The sequence below is a fragment of the Miniopterus natalensis genome, chromosome 17 (genome assembly GCF_054644295.1).
Source record: "Miniopterus natalensis isolate mMinNat1 chromosome 17, mMinNat1.hap1, whole genome shotgun sequence".
Lineage (NCBI taxonomy): Eukaryota > Metazoa > Chordata > Mammalia > Chiroptera > Miniopteridae > Miniopterus > Miniopterus natalensis.
Window position 1 is genome coordinate 25338483 of NC_142097.1, and position 24971 is coordinate 25363453.

The following is a 24971-nucleotide window of genomic DNA, read 5'->3' on the forward strand; positions in this document are numbered from 1 at the left end:
GATAAAGGGAAAAAACATTAGAAGATATAGAAATTACCTGCAGAAGTAGGGTATAAATTGTGGGAAATTCTCAAGTATTTGGTAAGAGGGTTCAGTAAGAGATTTAATAGGATTGAGGAAGAATGAAAATTGTGGAGAAAATATAAATTTTGATAAGATTTTATTATATTTCAATAGCAGAAGCACTTAACCTTATTTTATGCATGATCAGAAATTAACTGCCTTTCTTTGGTGGATTGTCCACCTATAATTCCATCGGTGGCAGAAATTGTTTCTCCAGAGTTTATCATTTGTAGAGTTATGCAAAAAAACAAAGTCCTTGCTTTTATCCTGGTTTCATTTTCTTCTCAATTTCATTTTCTTCCTTCCAATTCACCACTAAATTATGAAGATTAAAAGTTGGCAGATACCAGAGTACAAAACATCTTAGCTAGCTTTTTCTTTTCTCTCTCACTTTTATTCTCATACATGCTTTGGAAAACCTGATCCATTTATTTATCAAAACACTGGTGATTTCAACTTGAGAATATACTAGATTATTTGGGGAAAAAGAAGAAAAATGAAGGAAAAAAGTAAAAATTTTAATATAAATAGTGAATATTTTCAGTATTTTACTAGATAGGTGTTAAGTTTCTTTCTCTTAGAGAAGCATTTGTCATTGTGAAGTTTCCTTGCGTTCCCTGAATTATCCAAGTCTCTACGGCAGTTATTTTCAGAAAGTCTACAAAAGGAGAATAGTTTAATTTAAAAGATTTTTGACCTGGATTTTGAATCTCATCACATACTTGAACTGAAATGACTGCTGCTGTAAATTTTTGAAAACACATTATTGCATTATTCTCAATAATTGTGAGATTATCTCGCTCTCCCCAGAAATTTGGAACATAGAAAATCTGATTCATTCTTTGGGTGTAGTAGATAAATGATATCATCTTGCTACCAAGTAAACTGAAAATTTATTCATTCAATATTAATAGACAAAAATTTCCTCAATCCAGCAGTCCAATTTTTTGCTAAATACATTTGTCATTAAGAATAAAGTATGATATCAAATTTTAAAGTGGGCACTTAACTTGCGAAGGCATATATTATCATTAATATTGATGTTTAAGTGATGGTATATGCAATCATAGTGCCACAAAAAAGGAGTATGTGCAAAATAAATAGCCTAAAAACATTAGGACACTGTTCACTTCTAACTCTAGAATAGTCATAACATAACAACATACACTACTAGCAAGTCAAATCATTTATCCTGTACCTTTTTCTGAATTAGAAGATTAACCTGGGCTTCTAGCTCTTTTTTCCTTTTGATAGTGATTTCCTCAGTCTCCTTTGACTTCGATTTTTAGGATGATTTTTACTTCCACGAGAAGGCAAGCCCCCAAAAGCTCAATGACATGTTATATTTATCTTTACTATTGTTTCTAAACACACACACACACACACACAATACCATAATAGTACTAATAACAAACCAATGATGCTACTTTTCTTAGAAACTAAAGTTTATATCTTGTGACAAATACTCTGTACCTTATGAAACCATAAAACATCTATTCTTAACACTTTTTTGGATAATTCCTTCTCACGCCCTTCTGACTCCTCAGCTTTATCATTTTCACAGTGGAGGCAGTAAATTACTATACTTGGGAAGCCTTTCAGGCATTTAAGAGTTCAAGGCTGCTCTCCATAGCATGAACAAGAGGCACCTATTTCACACCTTTCCTGTCCTCTGATGACTTAGTTCATGCTTCTAGTTGTTCTGTTAATAACAAAGATTTTATTGCCAGGATAATTACTCACCTTTGGAGATTAGAGCAAGTGTGAAGTGCCCAGCAGAAGGTACAACTGGAGGAACCATCTTATAGCACTGAATTACATGATTACAGATTTTTATGTCAGTAAATATTGTGAAGGGTAAAAACACAAAGCTGCTACAAAAGCCTTTTATGTTATTGGATACCTTACTAGCAATATAAGTTCTTTACCAAAATTCCACTAGCAAGTAGCTGTGAAACCTGTAAGAAATCAGGCTGTGGACATAGGCTCTTTGGTTTATTGAGATATCACTAGAATAGGAAAGATGACCTCAAAGATAGTTGTATTGGACAGTCTTCTCTAGGTTAAAAAAAAGTGCCAAAGGACTAAGAATACTTTTTTTTTTTTTTATCAAGAAAGCAAATATAATTCCAGAAAATTTTTCAAGTAACTAGAGACTTATAAAAAAACTAAAAAAACAGCAACCTTAGTATAACTCTTAAAAGCCTTTTAAATTAAAATATATATATACTTGTAGGTATTCTAAGATCACTGCTTTCTTCAAGGTGCACAAAACTGAAAAATATGTATTGTTATTTTAAAGTATTATATTTATGGTAAAATGTCTTTGATACTTAAATATTTAATATTTGCTAATTTTTATTTAATTTGTTATTTATATTAATAAAATAAAATTAAAATTAGAAACATTTCTAACTTGTCCAGAGTTTGTCATTATGCAAGTCATTGAACGTATAATTCATTTAAATTATTTCTTGTGGAGAAACTTATTTTTATTTAAGCTGTTAATTATAGCTCTACCATGATCAAAGTATAAAATGTCTTAACATAAAATAATGTTGCAATTAGCTATATATTTATGTATATGTATATTTATGCTTAATATTATAGTATATAAATTAAATAATTTCATTTACTAGCAACAACTCATAAATTATATAATATCTGTAAGTAGAACAGTATTCTATACTATTCTGCTATCTAATTCAGATAACCAAGTTCCCAGCCAATTAATATTTACTTGCTGCTAAAGTAGATATGTTACAATTATTATAGTTTAATACCAGTTTCAAAAAACAAAACATGTAATTAAGTATTGTGTATTACCTGCAATTTCCCATGACTACAAGATCTTACAGTGTTTTTCTAAGAACAAAAAAGTTGTTAACTATTTCTGAATATGTCTTCCTTAGTATGTTTGAGTTTATAGGAAGTTATGTCAATGACTTTTTCTGTTTCCCCCTGTATATATGACTTTGCAATAGACAGGAGCAAAACTAACTTAGAAGAGGCCATTCTAGGCTTAACAAAGACTTGATGGTTGATAAAGGCAAAACATGTAATGTACAAAGACAATTTTCCAATTCAACTATTCTTTAGTACTTTATTAAGGGAAATTCCCATTATTTTTTGAGTAATTTAAATTAAATGATACATGTAAGGGATTTTGAAGTTTGAATAGTGCTAATCTTAAACCTTTTAAAGGCAAACAAATTTTCTGAAAGCTAAAAAATTATGTCATGCTAAGTTTCAAACTCAGAAAGTTTGGATTTGGTTCCATATACCCAGAGCAATGAGTCTTAGGTGATTCTAACTTAGTAACATTTTTATTTCCATTATTTAACTGTTTCCCAAAATATATCCTCTTTCTTCTGACATAAAATACGTCACTCTTTCATACAAACCCCTTATTTTTAATCAAGAAAACAGGTCTTAGTGTAATGATTCTTAGCATTATGCGACATTAATTTTTTTCTAAGTAATCTATAATTATTTAGAAATGTTTTTACTACATTGATGTTGGCCAAGTATAATCCCCATTTCATAGGACATGAGTGCCCTGTGATGCAGATTTGTAAAATTTATGCAGAACCTTATTACAGAATATAATTAATGTTTTCCAGTGTTTTAATATACAAAAAGTTTAAATGTGAAGTTAAAAAAAAATTATCAAAATGATGAACACTGTAAAATGCTGTTATAAACTGGCATATTATATAGAATGGATATAAGCACAAACTCAAAATTTCTTCCAAAATGTAATTATTTCACAAGTAACTGAAAATATGGGTAATCTTTCTGTCATGTCAAGGACGCCACAGATAACTGAAGATCATCCTTGAATGTATTAATGTTCAGAGCCATACTTTTTGCATTAGGTACCTGTCAGATTACCTCTTTTTGCTACCTACCACCATGTAGTACTGTACTCATTAATATTCCCTAAATAGCTTAGGCAAAGTATCACTGATACATGTTTGGAGTAAAAAAAACAGCCATTTTTCTCATCACAATGTGCCAAAAAAGAGTTCTGCAGTTGAGTTTGCGTCATAAAATGGCAGAAAAGTAGACTACTGATAACCATTAAGAGTTTTTTTCATGGGATTTCTGTTCTCAAAGATGTAGTTTCTAAAGATAATGCATCCTAGAATTGTAGAATTTTAAAATGGAAAAGGACATTGACAATTTTCTAGTCCATCCTTTTCATTTGTCAGAATAAAATGAAGCCCTGAAAGGTTCAATGACTTATTGAAGGTCACATAATTTGTTGCCAAGATAAAGCTTCTAGAACAGTGTTTTTTCTTAGCCAGAATTCTAAAATGCAAGTTTTTCGTTTTAATTGTGGCATTATATTATACTGCCTCAATTTTATTTCTCTTTAAAACATGGAAGTTTAACACAATGCTATGAATAAAAACTATTAAGTTCATCTTTCTTGTTTATTTTAAGCTAGAAAATCAAATGTAGAACAATTATGTTGGATTTTGCAAAGGAATAGATACCACAGATTTGGGGCCCAAGTATTCTCTGGACCTCAAAATATATGGTTTCTTTAACCTTAATTGGACAGAAAATATGTTGAAAGGTTTTGGGTTTTTTCCCCAGAAAAGGAACATTTAACAATTTAAAAAACATTTATTTTTTGGAGTAAGAGAGAGGTTTTCTCCAAATAACAAGTATAGCCATCTTGTTTCAATAATTTATGACTCAGCCAAGCACAAAGAATGAAGACCATATAACCGTTTCCCTCTTTACGTGAGAAGCTGGAGCACAAGGGTAGGGAGTGGGGAAACTAAATCTTAAAAACTCGAATGACAAGTTCCTTCTGGCTAGAGACTAAAAACAAGGGAAACCACACAACCCCAGACTGTGCAATCTATAATGACAGAGTGATAAAGGGACAAGGTAGAGACACATGTGCTCTTGGACTTACAAAGGAACACCTTCATGTGAGGAAAAGGGAAGACGTAAGGAAAGGCTATCCTATCAGAATGAATTTTGAGAATTCCTCCATGATCATTTGAAGGAGTCTACATTTCAGCTCTCTGTGTTCTTTCTCAATTTATAGCTCAAACGCGCGCACACCTGCCAGCCATGCCCACGAGTTCCTGATGTCCCCGCCGAGTGCCTCAGCCTCTGAGCTCCAAAAGCGCCTTGCTGGACAGGGGTTAACCATATCCGGAAGGCTCTGGAAGAGGTCTGTTGGGTGACAGGACAGCTGTGTTGATAAGGGGCCTCTTGCTGGACTGGTGACCAGGAACTGTGGGAAACCCAGAAACAACACGGCTCAGATGGGAACGGCAGCAAAGGTTTCCGTTCCGAGTGCTGGTCTTAGTCTCTGGGCACTAAGAAAAGCAATAGGAATTCCTCTCTCCTTTCTGCCAAACCCCACAGTTGGAAAAGAATGCATATCTTTCCCCCCAAAACCCCACTCCTAAGTGAATTTCATTTCCTAGCTCATCCTCAAGTGAGAATGAGTCACTAATTAATGCAATTATGCAAGCATAATTGTAAACCACTCTGCTGGCACATAATGATGTGTTTTTACCTTTAATTACCGGGAAAGAATGGACAACTTGGAGTTTGGGCAACTTGAAGAAAAAAACTACGAAATTATAGTCCCTCCCACCATGCACACCACTCCCAGCTCATTCTACCTAAAAATCCTTCACATTGTGGGTTTCATTTTTCATTTTTTTTAAAAATCGTATTTTAAATTAGGTTGCAAAGAAAGAAGTTGGCATTTCTTACTCTTTTCAGAGTGGTCTGAGAAATGCTACATCAATGCATTTGAGGAAAAACAAAAAAAAAGGAAAACAAGATCGCTTTTCATTTTGTTTTTGAATCAATACCCGGAATAATGACCAGAAGCAAAAATCCACCGGTGCGTCAGCAAGCAGGGTGCTGGGCCAGTCAGCGTCATCCTTGCCCCTGAGCTGTCCTCCGCGAGCTCCCGCCGCCGCCGCAGGCCGCTAGAGCAGGTAGATAATGTAGGAGAGAATGACCAGGCCTATGATGGCAAAGAACATCAGGATGAAAATATCCAGCATTATGGAGGCCTTGGCCCAGGCGGCTCTGGATTCCGGGGAAATGTGAGCTGTGAGCACGGAGGTTGCCGTCAGTGGAGAGAAATGGCTCCCTCCTCCCTCCACTGCTCAGCCCTCGTTCTCCCCTCCCCCTTCCAGGGCCAGAGACTCGGGGATGCTGCAGCTCCAGGAGCAGCCACTTTACCCCACCCTTCCCCATCCCCAGCCGACCAATCAGGAGGCCCCGGAGCGGGTAACCAAGGAACCGCTGGGTTGAGACCAAGCAGGACTGAAGAGGCTCGATTTCTCCCCAGGAACCCAATCCCACCCCTTTGTATCTAAGCGGAGTCTGCTTGATATGGCCGGAGGAGATCTGATCTCTATCCAGATCCCTTAGGAACGAATCCTCCTCACTGCCTTTCTTCCTCCTTGTCTTCTCACACAACCCCAGCAAATTCTCTCAGAAAAGGAATGCTTGGGAGTTGGGTGGGCCATTGGCAAGTTGCGAAGGTCCCTTCATGGAGGGACAGAGACAAAGGTCTCATGCGAGTCTCAGCTGGCATCTTTGGGATGGAGCTAACACTTTCTAGACTATGCTAGATATTGCACACATGGTGGAAACTCAACCTCCCTACAGGTCTTTTATAGGCAAGGCTCGGAGATGGTCAGGAACTTGCCCAGTGGCTCACTGGAAATGGCAGAGACCAAGATTCAAAACTAAGCTTGCACGCTCCGGAGTCTGTAATGGTGCTCTCGCCCAGACTGGCCCGCCTTAGTCTGAGATGCCTCTCGGCCCCACCTGCACTGCTCAGGCTGCGAGGCATTTGGCTCAGCTCACTCTGTGCCCAGCATAAGCACCAGCGGTCCCTCCCCCTTCTCTATTCCTTGCCTCTTTGTGGACATTACCCACATTCTCATTCTCTTTTGTATCATCTTCAGAGAACACGGGGTGTTACACCCAGAGAGGGCACTGAGGACTCCTCAGGCCCATCCCTTCGCAGTAAGTGTCTAGAAATGCAAATTCAAGTGGCAAAGGAAAGGAAAAAATTGATGTTTTACTTTTTTAAGCTGGGTAGTGGGTACTCAGTTATGTACTGTGTTACTTTTATGCCTTTTTATGTCTTTATTATCTCCTATTAAATTTTTAAAATTTCCTGCCTGGCCGGGGTGGCCAAGCAGTTGAGCATTGACCTAGGATCCAGGAGATCAAGGTTCAGCTCCTGGTCTACGCAGATGCCCCGGTTTCAGGCTCTATCCCCAGCAGGGGGCGTGCAGGAGGCAGCCTATCAATGACTCTCATCACTGATGTTTCTCTCTCTCTCCCTCTCGCTTCCTCTCTCTGAAATCAATAAAGACATATTTTAAAATATATGTATATTTTAAAAAGTTCCTGTGACATCTCTGAGGCCTAGTGTCCATGGCTCCACCCCCAAATAATTCTTTTGAAGGGCCTGGGGGTGAAGCGTTAGTATCCCCCCTCCTCTTGCTAGGTCTCAGGAACTTAAACCGCTTCTAGAAGGGAGTCTAGAAACTCCTCCCATCAGCAGAGCACTGATTCCCGCCCAAGCAGGCTGGCTGCTCCCTCAAATTGCTCAGGTGAATGAAGCTTCCTGGGGAGAGGGGGCTGCAGCTCTCAGACAAAAGGGGCCAGGCCCACAGGAGGCAAGATTTGCCAACTCATTCCCTTCTAGTGGGAAAATAGTAGGCAGCCGCCTCCAGAGAAGCAGGTGTCAATATTATCTTTAATTATGCCTCGGGCGCCTCTGACACTCCCGCACCGCTCAGCCCTGCTGACTCAGCCTGGCATGCTGATGACCATCATTCCCTTCATTAGGAAAGCTCCGTCCAGGCCCAGTTCCGGGGAGCCCTTTCCTTTCCACCCTGCTGTCATCCTGAAGCTAGAGAATGCCTGAATTCTGAGCCCCAAGTGGGAACCGCCCCTCTCCACCAAACAGCTGGGCATGAGGCTAACAGGTGGCACTGAGCCAGGGCAGGAGGGCCTGGATTCCTTCTCTACCCCTGCCCCCTCCCCAACCCCACAGGAGAGAGGCCACCTGGTCTTCTGGTCAGAGCACAGGAGATATAAGGAGACCTGCAAAGGGCTGGGTACAGTCCACCCTAGCAAGGTAACATGAGGCTGTGGGCATCATACCCGGGGTCCTAAGACCTCCGGTCCAGCTGTGACTTCCACCAAACCACTGCCTTTCTGGGCGTTAGCGAACCCCATCTATAAGATGGACATCACGGTAGTTACTTCTCTCACAGGGCTAATGACTTTTTAAAAAATGTGTGTGTCAAAGACCATTTGTAAGGCATCGTGAATACTGTTTTGGGTTGTCAGATCACCTAACAGATGGCTTCATCCCTGTCCTATCCCACGGCACACTGTCCTAGTCCCTCTGTCATTTCATTCCTCAAGTATGTGCCTACGATGTGCAGGCAGAGCTAAAGCTACCCGCCAGCGGAGCTCATTCATTAATTCAACAAATATTTGTTGAGCAGCTCTGTGCCTGGCCTTGGGCGAGCACCGGGGGTTCAAGGTGAATTAGACCCATCACTCGCCCTGCAAGTACACTGGCTAGTGGGGAGACAGGTGCATAGTGACGCAAGTCACACAGTAAGAGAATATGGGAACTTGGAAGTTTCTGGCAGTGTCACCAAGTTGGGCAGGGGGATGTAACCAGGAGCAGACTGGTGGGGAGTTCTCAACAAGGAGGAAGTAGGTGCCAAGGCAAATTGCCACTCTAGGCTGACAGCTTCCAAACTGGTCTCTCTCCCTGAAGAATGGCAGGACTCCCAGGAGGGTGCCAGGCCAATGCCCCCAAACAGATGGAACACACACATACAGCAGCATGTCAGAGCCAGAGAGAAAACTAAGTCCACAGGTAAAAATTAGACTTTTATTTGAGTCACCAGAAAGATTCACTTGTGGTCGGAGTCAAACGTTCAGAATCATAACAGGCCAGAAGGATTTGATCCCAAGCACAAGCCCACAAGGGAGGGGACCAAACAGACCAAGAAGAGACAACCACCCCGTATAAAAAGATGAATGATGGTTTCACACACACACACGGATGAAATGTTTGGACAGGCAAATTTCACATAGTCATTTCTGTTTCTTTTTAAATACAGGTCTGTGAGGTGGTATTTTTTTCCAGCTATTAAGAAAAAAAAAAAAAGGCCCAAAGTGCAAATGTGAAGGGGGAAAAAGGCAGAAATTAAGCAATAAAGTAGTTTTCCCTAGAAGGACATGAGGAAGAAAACAGGAAGCAGTGTTGAGAGAATTCACTTTTCTAACCATTGAACTTCTTGTATTTTATTATTGGTCCACTAACGTTATTTTCACATTCGGGCTTTGATATATGTTCTTTCCTGGGATATTGGCTAAAAGACCTCTGTGAATTTTAAGAGAAGACCAAGGCCCCAACCCAGCCTTCAGATTCTGTGCTCTTCTATGGATGGATGGTTCTGGAAAGAACAAGGACTCCCAGCAGCCCCTGGGTCCCTCAGCACCAGTAGGAAAGTCCCTCCTCTCTCTGGGTTGTATAAAAAAAGGTCCCCTATTTTTAGGATGGGAGGAGCAGAGGGCCAGGCAGCAAGATTCCGGTGGCTGGCCTGCCTTGTTTTGGAAGGAAAATTAAGCTGAGTAAAAAAGCTATTTCTTGCTCCCCCAGGCCCTCCTCCCCTCTCACCACCCTCCCAAACGCAGGTCCTCCAACAGGATGGGTCTCTGACCTTTGGTCCCAGAATCCATGTTGTGCTTTGAGATCAAGAGGAAATGGAACGGACAAGCACCTCTCCCAAGGTTTCTAATGCTGCTCCCTTATCCCCCAAATCGCCCAGTACGAGGCCCTCCATCTGCCCTCACCTGGCTGGGGCCAAGCACGGAAGGGACTGGTCAGGCGGGGGCTCCACCCCCCAACAGTCATTTCCTCAGCTCTGATTTGGGGTAAATATTCCCAACTTTACTCACAGGCAGAGAGGACTCGTTATGCCTGCAGCCACTACCGCAGGGTACAAGGATGCGAAGATGTCAGCTATGGGCCTGAGCGGACTCAGGGAGAAAGCCCAGAGATGAGTAACACCAGGCAAGGGTTGTCACAGCCACCAGCGAGGGACAGAAGGGACTTGGAGATAGCACCATCTTTCCCTTCCTCATCCCGGAGTCTGTGCTTCCAGTTTTGTAGCCCTGGGACCCTCTCCTAACACCTCAAGGGGGCTTTAGGTAAGGGAGGGGCCTGGGGGGGAGGGCCCCCAGAGTAAGGCACCCACAGTGTGGGTAACACGGGGTCCTCTGGCCCCTGCTCGGCAGTGCAGGACAGAGATGGGGGGAGAGAATAAGCCTGGAGGCATGAAGCCTTCCCCGTACCGCACCCCAGGAGGCTATATCAGCCCCCACCAATCTTCAATCATCCCCTTCTGCCCAGCACACTGCAAGAGGGGTAGATAGGCTTCTTCCACTTGGGGACAGGAGGAATTTTCATTCCAAAGAAAACGTAAGGACCTTCTCCCCCGCAGGGCCAACCCTCCTCCCTCACTGTGGGTTTTGAGGAAAATATCAGGGGAAAACAGTTCTGTGCACCTTCACACAAGCCCAGAGACTTCTGCAGGCCACACCCTGCCCCTTTGCTCGCTCTCACGCTCACACACTCGCTGACACACCTACAGACACACACACTCCTTCCCCCACACGCTAAGTCCTGGAGATACAGGGTCCTGTGGCTTTGCACAGTTCCGGTGCACTTGGGGGGGGCGGGGAGGGGAGGGCATCTTCCCAGGAGGAGTAGGGAGGAGCGGCCCCCCCAGCCCAGATCGCGGGGGCTGGGCCTCCAAGGCCAAGAGGCCTGAGGCTTTCTTGCCCCACCTTTCAGGACCTCGGCTTCCAGCCAAGGAGGCGAGCCAGGGTCCCTGGAGGTTGGGGGTAGGAGTGAAGGAAAAAACAGGCTACGGGAGAGAACACCCTGTTCCCTTCCTTCCTGCAGCTGTCCCTAAAAGTAAGAAAGGCCAGAACTTCACCCAAGCCGGGCTTCCTGGGGAGCTCCTAGCCCACACCGGGTCTGTGTGGGCAGGAGAGAAAATCACAGTGTGAGGAGGACACATGTGGGGAGGAGGAATGAACCCCAAAGCGGGACTTTCACCCTCCTCCGTTGTCTTTTGAGAAGGGGAGAGGGGGGTGAGGGGACCAGAGGGCCAGCAGCCCCATCTTTGAGAACAAAGCCCTCTCACCAGTGCCTACACAGTGGCAGTCCCCCACCCGTGTCCATCCCAGGGCCAGGGAGGTGGGGCCCCACTCCCGGGAATGTATGGAGCCCCTCCCCTGGGAGTCCTGGGAGTCCTGGGGGTCTGGGGTCACCCCAGCCCTGGAATGTTTGGGTGTGAGAAGGTGGGCGGGAGTATCTGAGGAGGCCGTAAAAGAGAGAAGGCAGAGGCTTGGGCGCCGATGGGCCTCCCATTCCAGGCCAGCCCCACGGGCCTCGGACCCCCCCAGAAAAGTCCACACCTGTTCCATCCAGAGAGAAAACCAGGAGGTTGGTCAAGGGGAAAACCTGCCAGAGGAAGGAGCCCGCGAAAGTGGCAGAACAAGGCTTCAGTTCGCAGAAGAAGCTGGAGGGTGGGAAGAAACAAGCTGTCGCAGATTTAAAAACACAGAGACACTGAAGGGTGGACAGGTCACGCCCAGGATGGATGCGATGCCGTGGAATGCACTGAAGGATGGGGCGGGGCGGGGCCCAGCGGGCTCAGATGGCCTCCACGTAGTTGGCCGGCAGCATCCCCGTGTCACCGGTGCGCTCCACGGTCCCGTACATCCAGCCATCGTCGATCTGCTGCACGTTGACGATGGTGTCGCCATCCTGGAAGGAGACCTCATCCTCGTCGGCGGCGCTGTAGTCGTAGACAGCGCGGTACCGCTTCTGCGGGGGGTGGCGCACAGTCAGCCCAGGGCCCAGCCCCCTGGGGCCCCAGCCCGCCTCCCTAACTGTAGGGGCCCTGGAGCAGGGCCTGGGGAGCAGTGAGCCGGGAGCTGGGAGACAGGGAAGGGCTGGGCTCTGCCTTGAATTTTCTAACCTCTCTGTCTCACTTTCTGAGAGCAGCCAACGTATTTGGCATCTACTAAGAGGCAGGCACAAGACGGGGACTGAGGTTTCAATAGCCCTGCTCCACCTCTCACAATAGGAGTGCAGTAAGGTCCCATGGACACGATGCCAGTTAATGTTTCAAAGTGTGATATGCCCTGTACACTATTATCTGTATTATTATAAGCACCAGTCTTTCTTCTTCTTTTGAACCTGTGTTAAGTCTGGCTTCATTCCCAAGCTCAGGACAAAGGCCCATTCTTGAGAGCAAAATCTCCAGGTGACACAGAGATTTCCACCCTGCAACTTCAACCAAATTTTTATACTTAAGCTCTAGGAAATGTCTGGTAAAAGCACATGAAATACAACTGTGGTCTTGGAGGTGGGCAAGATTCTAACGTATTCTGACTTTATTGCCCTTGACATTGACTTATCTCTGTGGGTCAGCTCAGCCTTTGTGGTCCCCTAGGCCAGGCCCTAGGATCACCAGGGGGCTGGCAGTGGGGCCCAAGTGCCAATGGGTCCAGGATTGGGTGCCCCTCAGGAACCTCCCCTATCCACTGCTCCACCCCACTGCCAGGACCCCTGCTCAGACCTGTTTCCAATTTCTGGTCTGTCCCCTCCAACTGTTCATCCATTGTGATTTCAGGAGAACTTTCCAAAATGCAAACTTGATCGTGTTACTACCTGGCTTTAAATCCTCAAAGGTCCCCCAGCCTCTTTAGCACTAAATTTCAAAATTTCTCCCCAAGCAAAAGAAATCTACTCCATTAGCCCCCAAGTCTATGGGATGAGAGGTCCCAGCCCTCACATCTCTACCAACTCTACCTGTATCTTTTGGGCTGAGTAGCTACCATCTGTACCTGCATTCTGCAACAGCCTTCTAACTCATCCCCGTTTCCACCAACTTTCTACTGCCTCTTCTCAACACAGTGGCTAGAGCAATCTTTAAAAAACACAGGTCAAATCCCTCACTCTGCATAGCTCACCAGTCACAAAGGCCTTCCTGTGGCCTGTAAGTCCCTGCATAATCTAACCTCATCTCCTACCCTCTTCCCCTCTCTAGTCCCCTTAGCCTTCCTGCTGGTCTTTGAACTTCCTTAGCATATTCCTGCTTCAGGGCCTTTGAACTTGCCGGACTTCTGCACCACTCACTTCTTCACTTTATTGGGGACTTTGCTGCTCTCTCTCCCCTTACCCTGCTGTCTTTTTCTTCATAGCATGTGCCACTATCTGGCCTTTCGCTGTATATACTTATTGCTCTCCTCAGACTGAAATGAAAGCTCCGAGGGCAAGGAAGTGGTCTTTTATTCAGGGCCACGTCCTTCCTATCCAGGACACGCTTAGTACGTGAAGGACTAGCTACTTTATTTCTCTAAGTATTGTCCTCCTGCTCCTACAGGAGCTACTCTGAATTTCTAGGCACCCAGAACAGAGGAGCTGAGCTCAACCAGGAGATCAACAAGGGTGGCTCAGCCACACCTATGAGTAGCAGGACTTACAGACTAGGAACTTCAACTCTAAGGACCGGTAAGAACACCTTACTTCCCACTTTGCTCGTTCGCTCATTCAGCAAAGTTGACAAGTGACCGCTCTGTGCCCGGCTCAACGCAAGTGAACCAAAGGGACAATGCCCTGCCTGCACAGAGCTTCAAGTCCAGTGGAGGACCAGACAGAAGTCAATAAACAGAGAACCATTTTAAGGTAAAAATGTCAGGGGAGACCCACTTGACATGAGATGGTTTGGGAGGGCCTCTCAGAGGCAGGAGCAAGCTGAGATCTGAAGAACATGGGGGAGGGGGGTCACCCTCATGAAGGGTGGAGAGCAGGGCCCAGGTCTGGGTGGCCCCAAGCAGAAAGGTGCTTCGTGTGCTTCCAGGTAGCTGGAGTAAGAAAACCTAGGCGAGGGGTCTAGCTGGAGCACAGGGCCCCAATCCAGGCCCAGGGCTCTGCCCACTATCCCACACTTCCTCTGTGCTCTAGAGGCTGAGATCCCTATCACCTGCGGACATAGAAACTGGGGTCAAAAGGTAGGGAAAGCCAGACCTGCTGGGCAGGATTTCTAAGAAGAATCTATGACTTAGGTCCTTCCCTAGGCATCTCTGGCTGCCCCAGGCCTCACAACTACAACCTTCAACCTTCCACCTTTCCACTTGGGCCAGGGCTACTCACCCCGCCCCCGCCTGGGGCGCTGCGCTGTATGGAGACTGGGGCTGCAGGCTCCTTGTAGCCACCATAGGATGGGGCCACCTGCTGCTGCTGCTGAGGCTGCTGGTAAACTGGAAGATGGGAGGAGACAGGACTCAAAAACTGTCTTGAGAAACCCAGTCCCTCCCAGGGGCTCCTCCTTTCCTCCCCAAAGCCTGTATCATGTGTTTCCACCTCCCACCGTCCCACTCAACCCCCACTTCTCAAAGGTGATGTGAGTGTGTGCACACTTCCAGGGGTTGCGTGTTCTACAGCAGGGGCTGTATCTCTCCCCGCAACACGCTGGGGCCCAGCACAGGCCCTCCCCAGGGCCCTTGGTGGGGGTGGGACCTGACGGTGTGTATGTGTGCGTGCGTGCACATGTGCGCGTGTACATGAGGCTTCTCCCCATCCTGTAGCTGGCCTGGCCTCAGGTCCTCTGCCCCCACAGGCTTCACGCTCACCTGGGGCGCCGGTCGGGATATGGTGAGGCTGCTGCTGCTCCTGGGGTCTCCGGTAGCTGCTGCTGTCCTGGGAATCTCGGCGCTCAGGCTCCATGCCCTCCCCCCCGCTGGGGCCCATGCGGCTCTTCTCAAACTCCTCGTGGTATTTTATCTGCAGGGGCAGAAAGCACTGAGTAAAGGACCCACAGAAAACCAACCTAAGCTCTGTCCTGTTGTCATTCAAGATCCCGGGGTGCGAAAGGCTCCCCAAGGACTCCAGGCAGAGGGAGCCAGGTTCTCGTGGGGGTGCACCAGCTGTGTGCCCTTGGACAAGCTACGTAACCTTGCCGGGTCTGTTTCCAATGGGACATCAGTGTCTAACCCAGGTGTAGCTGGAGGATGCAAAGAGATAACGATGGAAAAGGGCCATGTAAACTAAAGCACTAGACAAATGGGAATGGTGCCTGTGGCAGGGGCTGGGGGCCGCCCTGCTTCCACCCTGGTCAAGAGCAGCAATAGTAGCAACTGTTTATTGAGCACCTACTAGGTGCCAGGCACTGTTCTAGGTATTTCAAATCATGACTCATTTGAGTTGTCAGCACCTACAAGGGGATATATTACAGTCCCCTCCCCCTTTTTAAAAATATGTTTTAATTTATTTCAGAGAGGAAGTGAGAGGGAGCGGGAGATAGAAACATCAATGATGAGAGAGTCATTGATCAGCTGCCTCCCGCACACCCCCTGCTGGGGATCAAGCCCGAAACCTGGGCACGTGCCCTGACCGGGAATCAAACCTCAATTGCCTGGATCATAGGTCTATGCTCAACCATTGAGCCACACTGGCTGGGCTACAGTTCCCCCTTTAACAATCAAGAAGGAACCTAAGGAACTGAGTAGCAAAGTGAGGTGCCTAAGAGCAAGCAAATTCCAGAGCCTGCGTTTTTCATTAGTAGGTGATTCTGCCTCTTGTAGGCATGAGTGGTGGAGGCCAGAGCCCAAGAATGCTCTGCTGAGGACCCCAGCTTTTGGGGACACGAAATGTCAGGCCAATGTTCTCTTGGAGATGGATTCCTCCTCTGGTTGGATTCCAAAAATGGGCAAAAAGAGGCCTGGAGAAGTCATATGCCCCAGCAGTTAGCAAGAGCTGGCTGAACTGAACAGACCAAGACCCTGGAGACCTTCCAGAGCTGCGTTTCTTAAAATCTGCTCTTCAGGCGATCTGCTTCCAACCTACCTGAGCTATTGTTAGAATGCAGGTTCCAGGGCCTTCTACAGAATCTACAAAATCAGGGCTGGGGTTCTGGACTACACATTTTTAAAAGCTCACCAGGTGATGCCCTGGCCGGTATCTCAGTGGTTAGAGCATCGGCCTGCACACCAAGGGTCTTGGGTTTGATTCTCAGTCAAGGGCATGTATCTGGGTTGCAGGTTCAATCCCCGGCCCCAGTCGGGGTGAGTGTGGGAGGCAACCAATCAATGTGTCCCTCACATTGATGTTTCTCTCTTTCTCTCTCTCCCCCTACCCCCTCCCTCCTTCCCATTCTCTCTAGAAAAATCAATGGAAAAATACCCTCTGGTGAGGATTAACAACAAAAAACAACAGAAAAAACCCTCCAGGTGAGTCTGAAGCAGGCTGAAGTTTGAGAACTAGTGATCTAGAGCAGAGGTTGGCAAACTGGTTGGTCCAAGGTCCCATGAGCTAAGAATAATTACTTCTTTTTTTTTAATGTTGGGGGGTGGGGAAGTCCAAGAGGAATAATATTTCTATGTCATGAATTTTCTATGACATTCAAATTTCAGTGTCCAGAAATGAAGTTTTATTGGAACACAGCCACACCCATTCGTTTCCCTATTATCTATGGCTGCTCTCACGCTCTCCCTGCAGAGCTGAGTAGCTGGATAGAAGCCAAACGGCCCACAAAGCCCAAAGTGTTTACTCGATGGCCCTTTACAGAAAAAGTTTGCTGACCTCTGCTTGCCCAAATACTTGGACTGCAGCATGTAAAACACTTTAGCACAATCCTCCCAAACTACATCTATTTTATAAATTACACACAAGTATCACTTTATAAATATGGAAAGTATATTGTAAAAGTTACACACAAAAATATGAATTAAAAAAAAAAAGGTATGAGATGAGAAAGAACTAGAGCCAGGAGTTCTCAGGTTTTCTCCCTGCACTCTCAGCAGCACATTAGTCACACCCCATCTTGTAGACCCCTGGGTCTATTAGCTTTTCAGAGGGGAAACTGGTGGGGAGGAGAGCAACCAAGGGAAGGTGCTAAGGCCCACTCCCAGGAGTGCTGGGCTGGCTTGGGCATGGGGGAGGAAGTGGGACAGAGAGAAACAGACTAGCTCCCCCTCACCCTCAGAGGAAACTCAGAAAGCAGGACACAGAAAAACTGGTCCTGTCTAGGCAGGCCCAGGCCCTGAATTCTCCCCCAGACCGTTTGACTGGAAGCTGGTTCTCACTTGCTATTCACCAGGATCCTGCCCTGTGATTCTCCCAGTGGAAAATGGGGTGAGGGAGAAGGAATGGGCAAGGAGGGAGGCAAAGCCTGCCCTGTGTCCTGGAGAAGGAATCATCGATCCTGCGTCCTGGAACTCATGGCCAAGGCCTAACGAGCTGTCCAGCCCAGGGAAGCCCCCCTGGCCATCCACTCCCACAGGACAGGAGTTAACACCTGGCCAGGCGGGGCTTACACAGTACCTGGGCTAAAGGTCTGTGGGTGTGGCCCACGGGGCACACCCCATCCCTCTGCTGGCTCAAATGATGGTTCCTCACGGCAGCCTGGGCGAGGAGGACCGGCTGGCAGCAGCAAAGCCCAGGACGGGTCCAGTCTGAAGGCAGAGAGTGTCCCACCTAGGTGACTGGGTCACGACCCGCCTCCTCCTATTCCTACCCTTTCCCTTCATGCCCAAGCAGAAACCCACACCCAAGGAGTAGGCTGAGCCTATTTCTGAGGGGGGAGCCAGCCCTGGCCAGACTGAAAACCCATCAGATCATCCAATTCTCTCTCAGAAGCATACCAGGGGTGAAGTTCTCAGACACAGGGCCCGTGCCCTGCTCTCACATTCCTAAGACAAGGGCAAAGGGTGAGTCCACCCCAGCCCCACCTCCTCAGTGATCCCCATCAAGGGATGAAGGGGGACGAGAAGAGGGGCCACCTCTCTTGAGGCCTCGAGGCTCACAAGGCAACTGCCCTTCCTACTTTTGTCCTGAGAGTGGGAAAGGTCAGCTTCTCTTGTTTACTTTCTGTTAATGAAAAGAGGCCTGCCCGGCCAGCGTGGCTCAATGGTTGAGCATCGACCTAGGATCCAGGAGACTGCGGTTCGATTCCCGGTCAGGGCACATGCCCGGGTTGCGGGCTCAAACCCCAGTCGAGGACATGCAGGAGGCAGCCAATCAATGATGACTCTCTCATCACTGATGTTTCTATCTCTCTCTCTCCCTTCCTCTCTCTGAAATCAATAAAGAAATATTAAAAAAAAAAAAAAAAGAGGCCGGACCAGGAGCTGGTGACCAGGGGAGGGAAAGTGCATATGTAGAGGCAGACAGAAGCCTGCACGGGCCTTGAAGGTGCCAGGAGGTGGGCTGGGGGGACAGGTATCCCTGATGCTGGGCGACAGCCCCCTTCTCTGGGTGTGACTATCTGCATTAGTGGAAGGGTAACAGAGAGCCCTGAGAAAGAGTGTATGTCTGGTCCCAGCTCCTTGTCTGAGCCAAGGCCTGGTGCTATCCCCTACCCATATCCTACAGACTCAGTCCTTTATCACAGGCTGCAGCGTCCCTCTCATGCCTCATCCCTGAAAGATCATGAGCCTTTTGCTTATTCATGTGACCCTGGGAGAGTCCCTTCCCCTCTGGGCCTCAGTTTCCCCATCTGTAAACAACATCATGGTGCCATCTGCTTCCAGGTGATCCCAAGGCTCTTGACCAGCTCTAGGAACCTAATGAAACTCTAGAGCTGAAAGCAAGTACGGATGTGTATGCTTCACAAGTGGCTGGTGGACTCAGTCTTGCTCCTTAAAAAGCCACTATACGTGGACAAAAATATTTGTTCAATTAGGACCAGCTGACCAGGTGGATGGTGTAGTGGCAGCCTGAACGTGAAAGAACTCCCCCAGCCCCTTGCAGGTACCACCTGTTATTATTATTACTAATTCCCTTCACATTTGCTCAGCTCATCACATGAAGTTCATGAAGCTGCTTGCATTATTTCCCTTCGCCTTTGGCCCTCACAACTACCCAGTGAGTCCGACAGGCACACCTTAATTCCCACTTTACAGAAGGGGAAATTGAGGCTCAGAGGTTAAACGACTTCCCGAGGCAGAGCTTTCATTATTCAGTAAGACCTGAGGCTGCTGACAAGGACAAAGTCACAGCTGGACAGGCCCTTCCCGAGGATGGGTGTGGATCAGGGTGACCACATGCCCAGGTCTGCCCCTCGTCCTGGTTCATGTCTCCTGCTCTGGAATAAATACGAATAGCACCCCTCTCACTCTCAAAAGGGACAATAACCATAAGGTCACCCAAACTTTGAGAGAAGGGGACACCAGGCACGTAAACTCCAGAGGGGCAGCGCAGAGAAGGCCACAGACTGAGAAGGGTGAAGCCCACCTGGATAAAATGTCCAGTGCTCTCAACTTCCTCTCCCTCCCCTCCCAAGCAAATGAGGAAACTATGTTATTACTCTGCTGACCCACCTAATGATTTGAGAAGCAAATAGGCACATTAAAGGGTGTTAGCACATGCAAAAGGGAAAGAAACATTTTCCAGACTCCGAGGGCCTGACTGATCCCTGCTCCAAGCTCAGCAAAGTTCTGATCTTCTAAGAGCCCCAAATGGAAGTCACCTTAAGTCCAGAAATGTCAGCAGAGCCCCAGCTTAAGAACTGTCCTGGGCCCCGGTGGAAGGACACCACGCTCTAACTGTGCCCATGACATCCAAATGAACGTGGGTTGAGGGGCCCAAGCCTAAGGACCCTGTCCACTCATCCAGGCCCCTGCTAGCCAGGACGGCAGGATGACTAGTTGAGGGTCCATTCAAAAACTAAAGAAAATACACTTTCTCTGATCATTGAAGTTCTCTTTTTTCTGAGCCCCCCTGCTCTCCTAATTGTGGTGAAAACCAAAAGTCTGACTCCACACGTTGCTCTCACATGATTCTACATCATGGCTAACAAGGGGACATCAGGCTTTGAATGGAACAATTGACTCACCAGCCAGGGTCTATTTTTATAACATCCCCCATTTGTTGAGGGCCTAGTTTGTTCCCTTATACACTTAACTCATTTCCTTTTCTCAGCCAATCCAAGAAAAATGTATAGTATCATCCCCAATTTACAGATGAGGAAACCAAGGCTCAAGAGATGGTTAAAAGGTGGGTAAGTCAGAATCCAGTTCTAAAATCAGATCCTTAGTTCTCAATCACCACTAACACAGCTCCCTATTAGACTAACAATATTTTGTTGTTGTTTTTTTCTTTTTAATCTTCACTCGAGGAGGAGATTTTTTTCCACTGCTTTTCAGAGAGAGTGGAAAGGGGAGAGAGAGAAAGAGAGGGAGAGAGGAACATCGATGTGAGAGAGGCACATCAGTGCTCAACTCCCGCTTGCACGCCAACCAGGGCCAGGGATCGAGCCAGCAACCGACATACATGCCCTTGGCCGGAATCGAACCCGGGACCCCCTCAGTCCGCAGGCCATGCTCTGACCACTGAGCCAAAAGGGCTAGGGCCAACATTTTATTCTTAAAAACAATGGAGCCCGGCCGGCATGGCTCAGTGGTTGAGCATCGACCTACGATCCGGGAGACTGAGGTTTGATTCCTGGTCAGGGCACATGCCAGGGCTGTGGGCTCGATCCCCAGCGGGGGAATGCAGGAGGCAGCCGACCCATGACTCTCTCTTCACTGATGCTTCTATCTCTCCCCCTCTCCCTTCCTCTCTCTCTGAAATCAATAAAGATACTTTTTTTAAAAAAATGGAAATCGGCCCAGCCGGGCGTGGCTCAGTGGTTGAGAGTCGACCTAGGATCCAGGCGATCAGGGTTCGATTCCCGGTCAGGGCACATGCCCAGGTTGCGGGCTAGGCAGCCGATCAATGGCTCTCTCATCATTGATGTTTCTCTCTCTCTCTCTCCCTCTTCCTTCCCTCTCTTTGAAATCAATAAAGATATGTTTAAAAAATAAAATAAAAAAAGGAAATCGGTGCTCAATCTCATTAGTAATCAGAGAAATTCGAGTTAAAACCACAATGAGATACCACTACACACAATCAAAAATGGTTAAGAGGAACAAGTCTAAGAATGTAGATCAATGGGAACTCCCATCACTGCTGAGAGAAATCAGCACTGCTGCTTGGAAAATAGTTTATTATCTGGTAAGGCTGAAGGAAAGTACCCTCTAAGACCCAGCAATCCCACTCCACACTAACACTGCAAAATATGAATGTGGATGTTTTTATTTACTGATTTATTATTTATTTATTTTATTTGGGGAGGAGGCCGAGGAGCTTGCTGGGAGAGCGCTAAGGAGTTGCTAGGGGAGGGCCGGGGGCATGGGAGAGGGCAAGGGGAGATGCTGGGCAAGGGCAAGCGGGCATGCTGGGAGGGCCGGGGAAAATCTTGCATGAGCATGTTCACAGCATATGGAAACTACCCAAATGTCCCTCAACACCAGAATCAACAAAATGTGGTATAAGCCTAAAATGAAATACTATACAATTATAAAAATGAATGAACTACAGCTACACGCAAACATGTAAAAGAATCTTTAAACCCAATGTTGCCCAAAGGAAGTGAGATACAAGAGTACATGCTATATATATACAAAACCAGTTAAAACAAAACTATAGTGTTTAGAAATAGTTACATATTAAAATTAAAAAGGATAGCACTCACTTTGAAAAATTAAACTACAGGGTCGTCCAACAAGCCTGTCTCCAGGCCATTTCACTCTGGGGCTGGAATTTTGTTTGACTTCACTATTTACTACTGATTAGGTGCAGACTCTAAAGACTGAAGCTAACCTAAGGAATATAAGCTGCTAAATAATTATTTTTGTCTTATAGAAATGTAAAGCATTTCTGCCTGTAACAAGGATCTCTCTGGAGTTTATGGTTTTATGGTCCTGTAAGACACCAACCAGTTCTGTATCTAATTGTATCCAGCACTTTCTTTCACTGACTAGGCATCTCCTCTGCCTATCATATCCTCCAGTTGGTTCCTCATAAATAAGTTAAACATATGAAAGGTGCTCACTACATGAGAGATGTTTTTTAACACCTTGAAAACTCTATTTTACAGAGGTATAGTAATGTTCTGTTTCTTGACTTGCATGGTGAGTACACACAGAGGAATTCACTGTATGTTATATTTCAAAGAAAAAGATAAAGTTAAAAGACATAAAATTGGATACAGAAAATCAATACGTAAGAAAATATGTAGGTAAATAAAAAGCATAGCTTCTCTACCTGAAGGCAGTGGCTCCCCGAAAGGGGCCTCAGCAATTACAGTTTCCCATCCATGTAGCCATTAGAGTTCATGACCAAAGGCCAGGACTCTGAAAGGAAAAATTTCATTCCATAGCATGCAGCCCTGGTCTCTCAACCCTTTAGATACCTTTAATGAAGACACAATCACTCACCAGATGTATAACTTACTAGTGTCTTGCCTCAAATTTTCCCACACATTCTCCATACTAGACAATGACCCAACTTTTCAGCCAAACCTTACTTCATGTTCCTTAGCCACAATGTAGAAAGCAAATAGGTCTGCCTTTAAAGTTGTAATAATGGACAATATTTATCAAACGCCAAGTGCTTAGCATTTTCCTTGCAACCACCTTTTAAGGTAGGGCCTACGGTCCCCATTTTTACAGATGAGGAAACCGAGGCTCAGCAAGGCCTGCCCAGCCCTTGAATGGTAGAAGCTGGGTTGCTGCTCTCACTGGCTCTTCCCACCTCGCCTCTCAGCAGGACGATGACGGACCACACACATCCAAAGCATTTAAACACCACCTGGGGAGACCAGACACTTGTTTTTAAAATGCTCTCACTGGTAAACCCTCTAGTCTGCAGCATATTACTCCGGGGAGGCAAGTCATCTCTTTGCAAGATGGTCGGACCTCTGGAAACAGCTAGGAGTCACTGGGTGCTGACCTGACAACTGAGGGACAGGCTATATATAGAAACACTATTTTGGATTCAAAACAAAAGGTGTGGCTCTAAACACCATCTTTCCCAAAACTCTTCTGGATGTGGGACAAGTTAACAATGGCTCTAAGCACAGTTTAAGTTCCCCTGGAGTTGTGGGAGGCAGCCAGGCCTGGCACTCTCTGATTTAGGACTTGTTAAAGCTTTTTCAGACTCTTAGGTGATGGTTTTCAAACTTCAGTGAGCACCAAAGTCACCCAAGGAATGTGTTTAAAGTGCTGGTTCCTGGTCCCACTCACAGAGACATTGATTCAGGCAGCCCAGGGAGGAGGCCTGGGAGCCTGCATTTTCAATAAACCTTCCCCAGTGATTCTAGTACAGCTGGTGGGAGGCCCACATTTGACAGATTCTAATTGCGTTCACTAAAACCAAGTCTTCCAGCTTCGTGGTCTCAGTTCACAGGTCCCAGCTAAAGCTGCAAAAGCAGAACCAGGTCAGGTTCAACTCATCTCCACTGCCTCAGAGCAGAGGACAATCGCTACTGCAGCCCTGTGGTTAATGATAAGATGGTTATCTCCTTAGGTGTGAATGTCTAGGCCACAGTGAGTTCAGTTAGCAGGACTCCTCAGACTAACACCTCCAATAACTGGTGAGTGGGGGAGAGAAGAACAGGTGCCATAGTCAGGGTGTGGAGTATTCTGGAAGCCTTCCAGAAAGGGAGGCAGAAGTGTCTGGGCTTGCTAACCTACCCACCTACACACATATACCCTGGCTCAAACCCACGGGCTGGAAGCAATGAGTGAAGGCATTTGGGGATTAGGGTTAGAGACAGGAAGCAAGCATCAGTGATAAAAGACACGAGTCTTCACAATGAAAAGCCAAAGAGGCTGAGAGTCAAGAATCCAGCCTTGTGAGCCATTCGGATTATCCCCATTATTCCCCTTCCCTCCAGCTTTCCCCTGGTGAACTCTAAGATTCTAAGATTCAGACCCTCCTTCCCTCTGCTTTACCTTTGGCTGGGCCCTGACTTGTAAAGAAGCAACTGAGACAGTCTTTTTGGAGGGAGGCCGTGGGGTTAGAGCCCTGCGAGGCCCCACTCTCCTAGCCCAAGGGAAGCCTTCCATTTCCCCAAGCCTCGAATTTCAAACTGCAGGTCAACTACCTAGTTGTGAAACCCATTCAGTGAAGTCTGCAACCAGCATCTTTACAAAATAAAATAGAAAGTATTTGAATGCCCTCCAGTAGTAAGTATTTAGTTTTCTCTCTAAATAAATAAGCAGGCCTGTCTGGGGGTGGGGGTGAGCGGTGTCACGGTGTGAAATGTATTTCATATGATAGGTTGCAGTCAAAGTTTAAAAGCCAGTCTTGGGCATGGCTGTTCCTCCAGGCTTGGGCTCCGGCTTCTGAAAGCCATCTGAGCCACTGCTGGAGTCCAGCCAACCTCTAAGAGTGTCCTGACAAGGGGGCCGGGTAGAGGGATGGGGAGCCAAGTAGTGGGATGGGGAGTCCAAGGGTGGATGCTGGTTGGGCCACCTGAAACCCAGACCCTCTGCAGCCTCTATCTCTAGTGTCCCTCAGCCCAGAGTGACACTGGGCAAAGGGCCAACCCCTTCCCGTTCCAGAATGTAGACAGCTGCTTGCCCAGTCCTTCATTTGTAGGATCTCCTGGGCGAGCTAACTGGGCACTTCCTGCAGCCCTGTGCCCCAACACCCCGTGCACAGGTCTGCAGCCCATATTGGGTGCTGTGGTTCATGGCAGCGTCCCACCCCCACAAGCGCAAAGCCACACAGGCTGCAGGTCTATGGCTCAGCCAAGCAGGAAACTGAGGCCTGCTCCCTGGCCCCAGGTCCCAGGGGGCCTGGTGACCTACCGGCCACTCTCCAAACCCAGCCTTGCCACAGACAATATTGCTGACCATCCTGGGCTTAGGAGGGCCCAGGCCCGGGGGTGCAGGGCCAGCAGGCAACTCCGGCTGGGGTTTTTACACAGGAAGGAACAAGGCAAGGTGGGGGAGGAAGCTGA

At 46.9% G+C, this 24971-nt stretch overlaps 1 protein-coding gene and 1 long non-coding RNA gene across 2 annotated transcripts in view; both read right to left on the bottom strand.

Annotated features, from left to right (window-relative positions):
• Window positions 1-3152: 3152 nt before the first annotated feature.
• LOC107528974 (uncharacterized) lies at window positions 3153-6185 on the bottom strand. The gene is made up of 2 exons (XR_001602411.2): window positions 5916-6185; window positions 3153-5323 (listed from the first exon to the last, which is right to left on the bottom strand). It is a non-coding gene; the product is annotated as an uncharacterized LOC107528974 (long non-coding RNA).
• A 2784-nt stretch (window positions 6186-8969) lies between these two features.
• Window positions 8970-24971, bottom strand: part of LASP1 (LIM and SH3 protein 1) — a 39744-nt gene continuing 23742 nt past the window's right edge. Inside the window, exons 5-7 of the mRNA XM_016202292.2 lie at window positions 14815-14965; window positions 14336-14442; window positions 8970-12001 (exon numbers count right to left, since the gene is read on the bottom strand). Coding sequence (XP_016057778.1) covers window positions 11828-12001; window positions 14336-14442; window positions 14815-14965 — 432 coding nt within the window. The 3' untranslated portion in view covers window positions 8970-11827. The remainder of the gene's footprint in view (window positions 12002-14335; window positions 14443-14814; window positions 14966-24971) is intronic.